Here is a 15,619-nt window from a genome sequence, read left to right on the forward strand (position 1 = left end):
GCAGTTTTTTGAATAAATGGGTAGGCATAAATTTGTTTTGTAATTTTTGGCATAAATTTGTTTTGTAATTTTTGGCATAAATTTGTTTTGTAATTTTTGGCATAAATTTTTATCGATTTTGCACGATCATTTTAATCTTCTTATATTATTTTATTTTTATTTCTTTTATAAATTTGTTGGAAATGAATCTAATAGGATCCCGGGGATCAACAATCAACATACATTACTAAACACTTCTGAATATGAAATCAATTGGTGTGGTGCAATTATATTCTCCGAAGGTCGGATCAGTTTCCCGATCGAAGGGCAAAAACAAGGGAAATGTTCCTATGGCGGGCACGAAGAAGTATTTGTTAGAGAAGGCGAATGTGCTTGCGAGGGTCTTTGTCGATGTTTTCTATGATTATGAATTTATGATTGAATGAAATATTTTTTTTAATAAAATGCTAAAAATAATTGAAAAATCAATAAACGCCGGTAAATTAATTAACTTACTAATAGTAGGTTTAAATTATCCATTTATTGGAGTAGTAGAATACGTGTATATCTCATTTAAAAAAATGAATGACTACATGTTTATGGAGTTTGAATTTCTTTATGGATAGTGTAATTTACAAATATTTGGATAAATACTGATAATTAACTGAATTTTTTGAGTTTTGTCATCAAAGACTCAAAATGGGCTCTTCTTGTTCCGTCCCAATCAACTAACTTCTTTAATATAAGTTCAAACAAGTTAAAATAGTTTAATCTCAACATGATCATCCACTAAATTATTTAATTTCCATGTCGTGAATAAGTAAAAAAAAAAGTCCACTAATCGATAATTAAAGATTTAATTGGTTTTTAAAAATTAACAATTTTTTGTCACCATTATTAAATTTTTTGGAAGTGGCATATATATTAGTCTAAGGTACATCATGAGTACCAAATTATCAATAAGTTTGGAACCTACCATACCAACCATCACTAGCTATTGAAATTGATTAAGAGAGAATAAATTAGACTTCTCTATCTATAATTTCTTTCTTTCAAATAATCTTTATTTATTTTTTTCATAAATGAATCGTTTGACATGTGAATATGCATCAAAAACCATAGACTTGTAATTCAATGACAACTACGAGCCCGTTGCTAACACGTAAAATAAACTCATTTTCATATTATTTCTTTCCATCCATATATAGGAATTTTAAATATAACATAGTATTAGTGTGTCTCCTCTTGAAATTTCGTAAATTTCTCAAAATCCAATTACTTTTAGATGTCGTTTTATTCATCAAATTCATGCACTAGCTTCTTCTCTTATAAATATTTTATTACTAATTATAAGAAATTAAAGAGTTGGAACATTCTGAATCTATGATTATTGTGATAATTTTTGTATTAAATTTAAGTCAGAGTAAGAATATTGGTTCGTAGAAGCAAGTCATCTCTCCATTCGTCTCCTCTTTTAAGATATTTTTTTTATCTAATACTCCATATGTAGTAATTTGATTTTCTTTAAAATATTCTAAACGTTTGGTTCAATTAAAAGAATTGTTTACACTTAGCAAGTTTGCAGTTTAGCTTGAATGTATTTATAAATTTAAATGTTCTACTACTACTTAATTTGATAAATATGGGACTGATTTGTTTTATAGAGAAACATATACTACTATAAAATAATTTTAAAGCACACCCATGTTGGATTGAGATCTAGGCCTAATCAATTATTGATCTTTAAATGATGATTTGAAATTCGAACATTAAGCCTCTAGAACATCCACTCGATCAAATTTTATTTTAATAGACTGCATAAAATTAAAATAATATATGTACACGCCCGGGAACCACTAATTCACTATAGTCAAATATGAGTAATCCAAAAAAATGTTTTTCTGATTTCTTTAGACTATTGTCATATATGTGACAGTAAATATATGAACGTGTGGTAGAATATGTAAGATACTGCCAAATTTATGGTAACAATTTTCTTTTGTTCACAAATTTTATTCATCATTTCGTGTGGATTAGTCTAAAGATTTATCTTCTTGTTTTATTATTATTTTTGTATTAAAATATTTTTGTAATGAAGAATGAGATCAAATTCTACTGCTCACGCAATTAAAGCAGACTTCTAATGCTTACATCATGCTTAATAATCTAGAAAAATATTAGAAGCTAATTTACAACGAATAAATATTTTTTTTTTTCAATAATCGTCTTCGCGTGATGAATAAATGAATATCCAGCAAAGTAGAAACATGAATAGAGAAGATTTAAATTATAAATATCTAAATCGTAGTTGTATTTAATTAATTACTCCACATGTTTAATAGTTGTATGATAATCATTAAGACACGTGATTCGGAATATTATATATATATTTTTATTTATTGTTATGAAGAAGATAGTAACTAAAGTCTAAAACTGAGAGACAAAATTATAGAAGAAAGTCCAAAGTGTGGTGTCTACTCCTGTCTCTTGACTTTCACATAATCCACGCTAAGCTTGTGCGAGGATTACTATGATTATAAAAAGTGCAAAAATAGACGAGAAAATTGCTTATTGCATAATACTATTATATTAATTTATATTATTATTAATTTATTATGTGTAAGCTATATTAATTAATATGAAATCAAATCATCATAATCAAAGGCGAGTACTAAATCAAATTGATTCCATTTTATTGGAATAATAATAATAATAATTCATGAATATATATAGAACTAAGTCAACATATATCACAACTCACAAGAAAAAAACTAAACAATACAAATGAAAATCAAACAATCTATTTTTATAATTTATTCGTGTTGCATGCAAAAACTAATAGTCTTATATTATAACATTGACAGCTCGTAAATAGTTGAAAATTTGCGCCATTCCTCAATAAAATATTAAATTAACAGTTGTAATTAGCTAATGAAACAGGATTTTCGCAGAGAAAATAAATGTTATTATTAATATTTTAATTTTGGTTTCGGTGGGTTGGTAAACAATGCAACTCAAATCAAAAGTAGAGAATTTATTCAAAATAAGCGGCCACTTAAATTGAAATAATTTGAAAACTATCAACTTCGGCAATAAAAATATAACTAGAACTAAAATTTATATACTTCTAAGTCAAAATTAAAGTGGACGACTTGATCTATAGTTGTCAACATAAACTGATTACAGCTGAAGAATGTTTGACAGAAGATAAGAATCAAACTAAATCACGAATGGTTTAAAAAAATCCAGTCTCATTGATTTTGCAAAAGAAGAAATTGAAAGAAAAGTTTCATGATTGATACATGTGGGTTACATTTATTTCTTTTGACATAGAAAAATAAATATCTAAAGTGGAATGTTATGTGAAGCTTTTAATAGACAAGAATGATGTCAATTCTCTATAAGTCCAGTTGTCTGCTACTTATTTTGTTTTATCTTTTTTTTTTGTTATTTCTATATATATTTATCCATACATTTCATGTTCATGAGATCCTAAGACTTAATAAGAGTGCACCAATAACCCCCAACTTCCAAATTCTACCCATAACTCTTCGATGCGAATCTATATTGCTAACTCTGCTACTCGTCAATTTTGGGTCTGAGCATTTCCTTTATGTAGAGGTTTATTAGAGATGAGGAAATTTCTACATCTCTAACAATTTAAAATCCATTTTTTGTTAATTATGTAATAAAAAAAATGAGCTACTAAATGTACATGATCTAGAAACATGTCAAGAACAACTTAATGCTATGCTACGACAAAGAAAACCGAAACTTACACTGCTTTTACACACAAAACTTACCTACCTACTCAAAAACCGTTGCTCTATCTGTTACTCGTCTGAAGTCTCGATCAAATTGCTGGTCATTTTCTCCTATTTGACCATTTCTCTTAAGAAATCTCCGGTAGTATCGTGCGTTCAAGTTCATAAAATATCAATGCCCATGTTTCGATGATGTTTCCAAGTATTGATTCATGTCAAAAACTTAAGTCAGTTGCCAAACCTTGTACATGTGTGATCCCTACTCCTGCACCAGAGACATCACTGGGATTCCCTTGCCAGAGAAACTGGTACACTTTACTCGCAGCTTGTCACCGACCACAAACTTTTTCCTGGAACCAGTCTGCAAGATAGAGAGAACAAGTTTGATGGAATTAAGTCCTAAGACGACTTCATGGAGAGGTCCTTTCGGATGAGTGAAAATCAGTAAGGGGCGTCTCACATTAGGCTTAACTATAACTACTAAGGGACTTGAAAATGGAAATATATTTGACAGAAGAAGCCTAAAAGTCCCAACTAAAGGACCAGATGAGATAAGATTGATGTTTACCTCAAACCGGTACATCCCACGGATATCACTTCCGCAATCAAGGACTAGTCCATGAGCACGGATTTGCTGGACCTTGGCGGTCAGCTCTGTTCCAATTTTCAATTTCTTTGCATCTAGGGGAGCGTCAGCTGTAGAAGAACACCAACATCTTAAGCAATAATTAAACATTTCCTATCATGTTATAATCAAGGTTACAACATCCAACATGGGAACAAAATTTCCAAAGTGGAAAGAATTGTTACCTTTTGAAGGCTGATTTAGAGCAGAAGATTTGTCTGCCTCATCACACTCAGAAGCACTTCGAATCACAATCGATGCTAAGCTTTCCACAGCTTCCGCAGGCTGATTATCCTTATTTTCTTGCTCCGATTCAGGATTGCTTGAAGGCTTCCAAACTTTAGGTGTTTGTTGCCCAAGAGTAGTGGATGTTTTAGGTAAAGTGGCCTTGAGAGATAAATTGATATTACCACGCACATCTAGGCCGATGCACATCAAATTTAGCACTTGGCCAACTGATACCACATCAGACACTCTGGACACCTGACAGAAATAAATATATTTCCTAAGATTAACAAAAATATTCTGTAGAATAAGAGAGGCGCAAAACAACAAAAGGTGACAAAGATTCACAAACCGGATTGTGTGCTAATTCGGAAATGTGAAGGAGACCCTGTTGGCCTCCATTGAACTCTACAAAGGCACCATATTCCTTGATCGAAGTTACAATACCCTTATACACACCGCCCTTTTCAATCTCACGACCCACTATGAAATCAATCTGAAATCACAAGTTAAAATCACAACGGAATTAATGAATTTGGGTGACAATGAAACAACAATTTGTCTTCAGATGTAATGTTATATAGTACTCCTAGTTACCAGCAAGAAATAAAAGCACCTTCAAACCAAGTATATGCAAGCAGAGCAAACATTTACCTTTTCCATCACTTTATCAAGTACTGATTGGTTTTTAGCCACAACAGTAAGAGAACCATCATTCACAGATATCCTTCCACCTGCAGCATAAACATGATCAATGACATACTATCCAGAGTCGAGGTTGAATGCAGAAACTTAGAAAAGATATCCATAAGATTTATTTGCTTCAAGACCATAAAATGCCAAGAAATAGGTGATCTTTGTTGTTAGGAAATGATCAACTATATAGGGATGTCTATGAGACAATGATAGGATAACCTTCCCAATGCAATAAAGTCACCCAGTGTCTATTTTCTTCAATAAGGAAAAATGAAATTTACACTGTTTGTTGAAAGCATATTGATGGACAAACAATCACACAAAATCTAAGAAGAAAAGCCAATTTCTTAATTAAGTAAAAACATAAAAAAGTACTTTGCGGTCCCGGCCATGTGATGCTATATAAGCTTGTTTCAATCATCACAAAAAATTTTGAATGTTAGAGGCTGCTAAAGTCCGTAAACATCGCAATAAGCCGTAGTGATGGCAAAAAGCAACACATACACATGCTTATAGATGTCGTTGCATGTTAACTAGAAGAGCAACCCAAACCTGTTTCTTCTTCAATCTTTCTCTTTAATGCACCGAGAGGACCAATCAAGCGACGGATTGCTTCATTGCTGTACTTCAAGTTCACTGATATTGGAGAGAAGTGCAAATCATTGGCATCATATATAAAAAAGATAGACAAGGAAGCAAAAGAAAAGACCCTCATCTACAGCAACTTGTCTGATGAAAAAAAAAGAGATGCATCAGTTACACTTACATATCCGTGGAGAGTTTCTACCATCCTGAGTACGTGGGACATTTATCTCTTGTTCCATATGGTCAAGGATTTGAATGCGGCCTTTACGAGCAGGCTCTAAAGACTCGCATATTATATCTAAAGGGATTCCTGCAGGTTTTATATCCAACTGAATAGCTGTAACTCCATTGCGGGTTCCAGCAATTTTGAAGTCCATATCTCCCAAATGATCCTCCAAACCCTATAGTCATAATATAGAAAGAAGCACATAAACAACCTCATATCTACAATCAAAGGTTCACTCAGGAACGCAAGCAAGCACTACAATTCAACACCACATGTTAAATCGAAAAGAAAATAAAAAACATAATGGAGTCCAATTGGTTTGATACGAATATTTGAGGATTTGAAGTAATCCACATCAGATGGAATTTTCATTGTGTGATCCACTGTAGACATACATAAGTTACAAGGCAACATTCCAGTACATGTGGATTGTATTAACCAAATAGTTTGCTCTGGCTTATGCTCCTTCTCAATACATAAACTATGTTTCATCACTCTCTTAATCCTTTCTTGGTTCCAGTCCCTATACATTAAAATTTTCCTTGATAACTTGTCCTCATCAATAAAAAGCCTATCATTAAATCCAAGCACTTAAAACAGCAATATGACCTTTACGTGTCTGCCGGCACTGACTCGAGCGCAAACAACAAACAAGTTTCATGGAATCATCTAGATATTAATTCATAGTGTGACACTGTGGCCAAGTTATTTTCAACTCTAGCCTAAATAAATTCCCTTAAAACGTGTAGCTCAGTGAATCAAATTTGAATACAACGTAAGCAAAACTTTTTCCTCAGAAGAAGAAGCACCCATATAGTTCAACAGTGGTAAGCCTTACAAGAATATCAGTCAATATTCTGTAGTCCGTGATTTCACCAGTTTCAGGATCAGTTTCACTGATAAGTCCCACCGACAAACCTGCTACATGTTCCCTCAATGGAATGCCAGCATCCATTAAGGCCATACTACCTGCAAAAAATAATGTATGATGCTATTCTAAGGGACTTAAATAGATAGATACCAAACAAGATATACAGTCTCGAAGGCCAACCTGCACAAACAGATGCCATTGACGTTGATCCATCAGAGGCCATGACTTCTGAATTAATACGAACAGTATATGGGCAGTCGTCTTCAGGAGGCATTACAGCAAGAAGTGCTTTCTCAGCAAGGGTACCTGCAAAATCAAGATTAATTACAATACAATGTGAGGGAAGTAGTGAGCCAGTAGAATTGATGTGATATGATTTAAGGCGGGAATTTTTACAAAGTCGAAGAGAGCGGTAAGAAATTTGTTAGCATCTACAAATTCATTTTAACGAGATATGTATACATTTTTGCCAAGTATAGTAACTGAAAAATATAACAGTCAACTTTAACAAATGGGTACTTTTGGCGCACTTTCATAATAATAAAATCGTACATAAATGTGAATCACAGAGGCAACTACCAAAATGGTGTACGAAAATAGAATTTCAACTATGTTTATTGTGCATTGTGTAAGCACTAAATTTAATCCAACTATTAATAAGCTAAAAGAAAAAGATCGCACACACTGCTGGACGATTACCAAACCGCAAAAGCAGTCCTACTCGTCCCAAGGACACTAATAAAAGACACTGCTCATTATTTATCAAGGTACGATAAGTAGGAAGACTGAAGAAACAAATGTTAAAACAAAACACGTATGTAATCATGATTAATTGGAAATGCCAGCAGCTCACCATGTCCAACTTCGCGTCTGTTCAGTCCAACTCGCTTACCAACTTCATTGGTGCAAAATGGTGGAAAACTGTAGTGAAGCATAAATTTCTTCGTTGAAGGACCAACTAGAGAATCCAAAACTTGAGCTTCTCCAGGTGCACCAAGGGTCACAGTACAAAGAACCTATAACCAACAGATGAAATAAATGAGGCAACAGAGCACTTCAGAAGAAAGTATACAGAACATCAAATGTCATGGAGTTTGTTATTTTCGATCACATCTTCTGGCACATAGGCAGTTCAGTTGCTTACCTGAGTATCTCCACGAGAAAATATAGACGAACCATGTAGCACGGGCAAGTGACCAGCTTCACAATACACAGGTCTGACGTCATCAAGGCGTCTTCCATCAACTCTAATTCCTTCGCCAATTATCCTTCTGCGAACAACCTGACATGGCAAGAATTACTGTCAAACCCATAATGAAGTGATATTATATTGATTAGCAAGCGTTCGATGTAGTGCTGACCAAGAGAACAAGTTCCCATCTTTAACAGCACAAATCTTCTTTTCAAGCATTTGACATTCATAGCAACCAATTTAAATATTTTTACCAGTGCAAAATAATTTTCTATCAAGCCAATAAATGCTTAATCAAGGGATCAAGAGTATCCCATTCCTTGATTCTTCCCTTCCCTCCAAGAAGAAAGGTAGTGAGAACATATCAGGGTCTTTATGTAGAAACATGATTTTGTGCTAAAGATTGAGATTGATGCACATACCTTTTTCCGCACATTATCTACTGTTTTTGATAGAACTTTAAGACCTTCTTCATCACCTTCCGCCTCAAGTGTTTTTTTCACGTCCCGTCCAATATTATCTAAGGCTTCACCCCTTTCAAACTGTGCAGACATAAAGCACAATGCATCCAGATGAATAAATAAAGAATCACATGAATGAAAGATACTGCAATGCGAGATACTACAATTCTTAATGCAAATATCAATATTTTCTGTATTTGAATTAAACCTTGCCATATGTAGGGTCCGTGAACACAGCTTCAATTGGACCTTCTGACAAACTCCTTATTTTTTCAAAAGTATTCTCAGACACCGTGTATAACTTATAATCCTTTTTCTGTTTACCAGCCTTGGCTGCCAACCTTAGTTGAGGCTCGAGATATTTGACTGCCTGAACAATCATAAGTATGCATCATACAATAAGTAGCAGGTCAATCAATAGAAGAAGTAAAAACTCACCTCAGGATGAGCAAATCTTAAAGCAGCTTCCAAGTCTCTTTCAGATATCTCACGTGATTGGAAATCTATCATTAATGTTTTGTCTTTTGTGCATGCATAAACCAAGTTAAGATCGCTTAGACAAAGCTGCAAAAACATCCATAAGATACAAATTAGATTGTAGCAATAGTACCAGAGTTAATAAAAGCAAACATTGTATTCCATACACTGACTTGAGACAAGCTACTAGCCTATAACCCTAAGAAAATTTGAAAAATGGACATAACTAGGTTGAGAAGATAAAGAAAGAAACACAAGATCAGCCTTGTGAGAGTGACCAAGTTAATCTGTTCTTTTCTAGCCTATGCAGATAACTGAAATCAACCAGAAAAGCCAACAATCAAGTGTATGAATGCCATCACTTCAACAGCCAAACCAAGTTACTCTATTTGCAACTTCCTAGTTACTGTTATATAGTATATAAAACTTGCTTAATGCTAGATAACATTAATTTGCTAGTACAAGATTTAGGAGGAGTAATTCAATTTAGAGGAAGGTTGAATAAGCTCTGACGGGAGAAAAAACAGCAAACTCAATATCCTAAGAAACATTACCTAGCTAAGATATGTGTGCTTGAAAATGAAATAGTACATGTTATATATCCCTAAAATTGACATATAGTCATATACTATTAAACAATTAAACATTAGTCAACACAAGAAGGCATTTCAAACACCTCATCCATGCTGGGATTGACAATCAATTGGCCACCAATCCTCCCTATGCGAATCACTCCAATAGGACCACCCCAAGGAACATCTGATAACATCAGAGCAGCAGATGCCACATTAGCTGCCATTACATCTGGGTCGTGCTTCCCATCGGATGAGAGGACACTTGCCATAACCTTCAGAATAAGAATGTGAGCTGCAAAAAAGGAGCAGAGCAGGTCTAACATACAAGCTGAACATATACTCTGTCAATGCTACTTTACCTGAACCTCATGGTAAAATCCAGGAGGAAAAAGTGGCCTTATAGGTCGATCGATGAGGCGGCCGCATAAGAGCTCACGCTCTTTCGGAGCTCCCTCCCTCCTCATGAATGTGTTCGGAATCATACCCTGAGCAAAATGCTTCTCCTGATAATCGACCTGATCAAAAACACAAAATTCCAACAAGTTCATTACTTTAAAATGTGAATTAGCACAGAAAATGTTACCTAAATTCTAAACAAAAAAATAAAAGCGTACAGTGAGGGGTAAAAAATCGCGGCTGCCGTCGCTCTTAGCTGAAGCTACTGTGGACAACACTCTCGTCTCTTCCATGGACAAAACGACGGAACCGTTCGCGAATCGTGCTATTCTGCCAGTCTCCATCGTGATCTTCCGCTTTCCGATCTCGAATTCTTCAGTGAACGTCTCGAGAACCTTCTTTCCGGCAGATACCGAGTCCGTGGCTGTGGTCGATTGCGCGGGTGACGACGGAGGCGCGTGGGATATGCGTCCGCCGCAGATGCTGCGGAATTTGATCCGCCGCCATGGTATGGTTGTGAGTAGGGGGTTTGCCTTGGTCGCCACCGGCGCCATTGATGAACTGGCAGAGAGAGCTAGAGTGAGAAGTTGAGGGTTTAGGGTTTAAGCGGCATTCAAAATGATTAATTCAGAGTGTTGCGGTTTTAGAATTGAGGTTTTTTTTTTTTTTTTTTTTTGGTTTTAGAATTGAGGTTCAGGTGAATCGCGCTTATTAAAAAAAACTAGTGTTAAGCGCGACATAAAATAAATTCATTCTATTAATTTAAAAATTTTGAAATTAAAACAACATAGAAATAATTTATAATTACAACACTTATATATGTCTCTAGAATAAAAAAAATATTATCCTTAACAACATACATAATTCAATATTAAAACACTATCAATATGAAATCGATATAAAATATATGTATAACTAAAGAATTTTAAGAGGACATTGATATTGCCATAAAAAATGATGAATTACAAAACAAATAAAAAACACACATGGTAAATATATAAATAAAAGTCGACAGTAATTTTTATTAAATTAAGAAAAAACTTATCTATAAAGAACTATAATAGCTAAGACAGAAAAAAAAAATTAAAAACAGCTAATAAAAAATAAATCAAACTAGCACTAACAAAAAAAACTTAAATATGAACTAATTTCACTCAAACAGAGAATGACCCTTAAATTTCATCTTCTCTCACACAACTCTCTCCCCACAGCTTCCGACTCGTGTCTTCGACTCTTCACCTTTCACTCTCTCATAGGACTTTATATCCACTTCCTCCGTCTCTATTGATTGTTGCAGGAGAACTATCGTCATCGGCTACTGGAGTTGAATGTAGTAATGAAATTTATCTAACGTTTACACTGAAAATATACGATGAAAGATCATGTATTTATAAAGTAAAATTAAAATTACAATCTTAAAAGAGAAAATTAAATGACAACAATTTTGGCCCATTGTATTCCAAGTAATCCACGAATCTTATAATATAATTTGCATAAATTCTGGGTATTAAATGCATTAATAGTATTTAATTATCCTAATCAAATTTTAATCGTTACCATTACTATCTTAATTTCTCCAATTATTGATAGCGTCGTTTATAAGTGGTCAATAATGTGAGATTTGCTTCTGTCTTTGTAATATAACTGTTACAATATTTTTTTTACAATATTACAAATATTTATTTTAATAGCATTAACATTTTTCAGCTACCTAAATTGCCCTAAAATACATCTCTCTTCTGTCTAAATTGCCCTAGATAGATTTATTTATAGGTAAAAAAATACAATTTTTTTATATGAGGAAAAAATACAATTTTTTAAAAGTTATTTAACACATCATATTGGAAGCAAATGGGGTTTTAGTTATAAAACCCACGATTCCCCCTCTCCAGCCGCCGCCGCTGCCTCTAGCTCCATTGTCTTCTCTCTCAATCAGGAATCCTAGATTACCAGATCACCACAATCCAGTACTCCGTTCGCTGCTTCGTTGCCGCCGCTGCCGCTGCCGATAAAGTTCGAGGGCAGACTCCTGTCGTTGAAATGGACGGTAAATTATTTTCCTCGTGATTATACTGTAGCGTTTTGGTGAATGACCAGTTCACTTCACTATATTTTTGGTTGATTCAGTGTTTTTTGTAGATGATTTGATGAGATGACGTGATGATATGAACAATGATTAAAGACAAGGTCTGAGCAGTCATATTATTTAGTGATGTGTTGAATTATCTTTATAGTGGTTCCTGCTGTGTTTCTGTTGTTGGTTGTATGGTTTTGGGGTGAATGCAGTTGATATTTCCGCACTTCGTTTGGGGATATTGAATCGTGATGCACTGTTACAGTTGAGAGTGCAAGAAGCTGCATATGAGTAACTTTGCTTACTATTTGCTTGTTTTGGAATATCTTCCTACGAGATTGAATATGCTAGAGGATGTCTTGAGTTTGTGTAGGTATGAAATACCATGATATTGTAATTGTTCTCTAATTTATACCACTGTGGTTGTAGTTGCAATAGTAGCAGTTGAATTGACTGAGGTTATTAGATATGGGCCAAAGATTCATATGTATTGAGATTCTCTATTCCTTTTTCATTTAGTAGGTGAAACCATCCTAGGCGTAAGACCACTCGTCCAGTATTTCTGTCAATCGGGAATGTTTTATGTCGTAGTGTTAACAAACGTATGCACTCCACACTTTTCAATCCCAACCCGTATATGTTCAGCAAGTACTCATTTGCTTTTAGAGGCGGAATGTCTCTTATCCACTCCATATATTTGCTCCCGAAGTTATCAACTAACTCCGTAAGACAATCCTTTATCCTTTCAACCAAATTGTTGTTCTGTCCTCTTATCTGAATGATTTTAGATATCTCACCAACTTTGGCCCTTCTAACCGAAACCTAGTCAACAACGTCTGATGCCTCAAACATCTTTTTCTCATTCGTATATTTGGAGTGGTAATCTTTCATATCATATATTTGGAGTGGTAATCTTTCATATCATTCAGAAGTGCAGGGTTGTGTTTTTTCTTGGTTCACATCCTCAAAAGTTTTATCTTCTTTAACCCGTTTAACTCGTTTCCCCTTATGCACAACACTGCCTGAATTTCTCGGAAATATAGCAGCTAGCAATATGAAGGCAGGACTTGAAATCGCATCATTCATGTTTTGTGCAAGATATGCTCCAACTATAGAGTCCATAACCGAACCTTTACACTCAGAAAATTTTCTTTCACCTTGGATATGATTCATGCGTGACATAAACAACTCAATCTGACTGTCCAATAATAATAGTACATCTTTTTCATCACGCTCTCCGCTGCATTCGAAGTACTATCATTATCGGTTAGTCAGATTGAGTTGTTTATGTCACGCATGAATCATATTCAAGGTGAAGGAAAATTTTCTGAGTGGAAAGGTTCGGTCATGGACTTTATAGCTGGAGCATATCTTGCACAAAACGTGAATGATCGATTTCAAGCGCGGCCTTCATGTTGCTAGCTGCTATATTTCTGAGAAATTCAGGCAGTGTTGCGCATAAGGGGGAAACGTGTTAAAGAAGATAAAATTTTGAGGATGTGAACCAAGAAAAAACACAACCCTGCACTTTTGAATGATATGAAAGATTGTCACTCCAAATATGAGAAGATGTCTGAGGCAACAGACGCTGTTGACTGTGATTCGGTTAAGAGGGTCGGAGTTGGTGAGATATCTAAGGCCATTTAGATAAGAGGACGAAGCAACAATTTGGCTAAAAGGATAAATGATTGCCTTACGGAGTTATAGTTGATAACATTGGATATGGAGTGTATAAGAGACGCTCCACCTATAAAAGCAAAGGAGTACTTGCTGAACATATACGGGTTGACAGAAATGCTGGACGAGTGGTCTTACGTCTAGGATGGTTTCACCTACTGAATGAAAAAGGAACAGGGAATCTGGACTCGATATAGATGCATCTTTGGCCCATTTCTAATATGGTATCAGAGCGCGCTCAAGTCGAAGATGGATTTTATCACGCCTATTAGAAGTAGAAGGCACTCTGATGGGATCTTCACGGCCGGAAAAGATTGCAGTCCGTTTGATAATTATCGAGTTACATTGCTTCTTCGGCCCGAATCGAGGAATCCCTTAGATATGATGCAAAACGGATCTTGTTCTATCTTTGATCAGAGATTTCTCTATGAAAAATATGAATCGGAGTTTGAAGAAGGGGAGAGGCAAGGAGCCCTGGACCCACAATAGATAAAGGAGGATTTATTCAATCACATAGTTTGGGCTTTCTCTTGCCTACCCACGTGATGGAAATTCGATGTGTCATTCCGGCCCACATGTGAGGGGTGTTAAAAACTATAAAATCTTGTCCCACATCGACATGGAGATGTGTCATTCCGGCCCACAGGTGAGGGGGTGTTAAAAACTATAAATCTTGTCCCACATCAACATGGAGATGATCCTATCTCATCTATATAAGAGTGGATAACACTCCCTCCTTATAAGGCATTTTTAGGGGTGAGTGACGCATTTCTAATAGAGGTTAGTAATTATGATTGGAGCTTCTTCACATTTGCTAATGCTACACTAGTCATGCCTTCTAGTCCGTTGTTGAAGGTTGGCTGATATTCTTTTCTCGATGCAGGATTTGGTTCTCTTGCATTCATGACTTGCGTTTTGGTTAGTTCTTCGGCTATAACTTTGTGTATTATATAAAATACCTTTTTTTGGCTAACAATTGCATTGCTTTGCAGTTGTCTGGTGATGGAAAAACATTAGAAGCAGCGGCTGCTCACGGGACTGTAACCCATCATTTTCTACAGCATCAGAAGGGGCACGAGACCAGCACCAACAGTATTGCCTCTATGTTTTTGCTATACTCAAATGGATTCATAGCTCGGTTTTTGTTACAAAACACTACCATAAAATTTCGAAGCACTTGAAGAACATCTTTATGCTCAACTGAAGCAGTTGTTTTGGTCATGTTCTCAAAAACATGAACGTTTGACAATCAGACAATTTGGTGACTGATCTTCGTCAGTTTTAATTACTCGTTCTGACTACACAATAGGGTCTTCCTCCTTGATTGTTCCTCATTACTCTGAATGGCATTATCTAAATCATTGTTTCATATGAAGGGTTTCGAGGGCGTTTTACTTGAGCACCGAAGAATTTATTGACGCTGTTGCACAAAAGCTTGAGTCAAAGCTTCGTCCCCTGGTAACTGTCCAGCAATCTTGAGATTTTGCCAAGGCACAACCGCACAACTCATTTCTTAACTGATTTCTAGGTGAAAATTCATATGCTGCAGATTTTGTATATGTTATATGTTATGTGAATGTGATATGCACCCTCTCAGTTTCAACTAAAATATCAATGGAATCAGTGTAATTAGCTTACCGTGAAAAACATGGGCCTTTATATATCGATTTAGATATTCCTTTTCTTTTCTCTCTCTTTTATCTAGAGATATGTGGTTCCTATTTAGCATTTATGAAAAAAAGGAATAACATAATTCAACAAATCAGATTCGTTAGGATCAACTCGAATTAAAAAAA

At 35.0% G+C, this 15,619-nt stretch overlaps 1 protein-coding gene and 1 long non-coding RNA gene across 4 annotated transcripts; one reads left to right on the top strand and one right to left on the bottom strand.

The window, feature by feature from the left end:
- Window positions 1-3,638: 3,638 nt before the first annotated feature.
- Window positions 3,639-10,701, bottom strand: LOC121769091 (polyribonucleotide nucleotidyltransferase 2, mitochondrial-like). Its single transcript, XM_042165774.1, has 17 exons — window positions 10,291-10,701; window positions 10,036-10,191; window positions 9,778-9,948; window positions 9,063-9,188; window positions 8,833-8,994; window positions 8,586-8,705; window positions 8,116-8,253; window positions 7,825-7,987; window positions 7,152-7,277; window positions 6,939-7,069; window positions 6,056-6,275; window positions 5,842-5,925; window positions 5,248-5,327; window positions 4,946-5,089; window positions 4,554-4,851; window positions 4,312-4,439; window positions 3,639-4,104 (listed from the first exon to the last, which is right to left on the bottom strand). Exons 1-17 carry the CDS (start codon window positions 10,624-10,626, stop codon window positions 4,003-4,005), a joined length of 2,685 nt encoding a protein of 894 aa, XP_042021708.1. The 5' UTR covers window positions 10,627-10,701; the 3' UTR covers window positions 3,639-4,002.
- Window positions 10,702-11,924: 1,223 nt separating this feature from the next.
- Window positions 11,925-15,510, top strand: LOC121768928. Of its 3 annotated transcripts, none has more exons than XR_006043448.1 (4): window positions 11,925-12,119; window positions 12,200-14,603; window positions 14,707-14,741; window positions 14,816-15,510. It is a non-coding gene; the product is annotated as an uncharacterized LOC121768928 (long non-coding RNA). The 3 variants fall into 3 exon arrangements; XR_006043447.1 differs by having other exon boundaries at window positions 12,212-14,603; XR_006043446.1 differs by having other exon boundaries at window positions 11,925-14,603.
- The last annotated feature ends 109 nt before the right edge of the window (window positions 15,511-15,619 follow it).

The sequence above is a fragment of the Salvia splendens genome, chromosome 15, assembly GCF_004379255.2.
Source record: "Salvia splendens isolate huo1 chromosome 15, SspV2, whole genome shotgun sequence".
In the NCBI taxonomy this organism is placed as follows: Eukaryota; Viridiplantae; Streptophyta; class Magnoliopsida; order Lamiales; family Lamiaceae; genus Salvia; species Salvia splendens.

Excerpts from the sequence above, each read along its gene's own strand:
- LOC121769091 (XM_042165774.1), bottom strand. The coding sequence starts at position 10,626 with ATGGCGCCGGTGGCGACCAAGGCAAACCCCCTACTCACAACCATACCA. Across the intron at positions 8,995-9,062 it reads TAAGATTTGCTCATCCTGAG|GCAGTCAAATATCTCGAGCC; the intron begins GTGAGTTTTTAC and ends ATGATTGTTCAG. Across the intron at positions 5,090-5,247 it reads TTGATAAAGTGATGGAAAAG|ATTGATTTCATAGTGGGTCG; the intron begins GTAAATGTTTGC and ends TTGTGATTTCAG.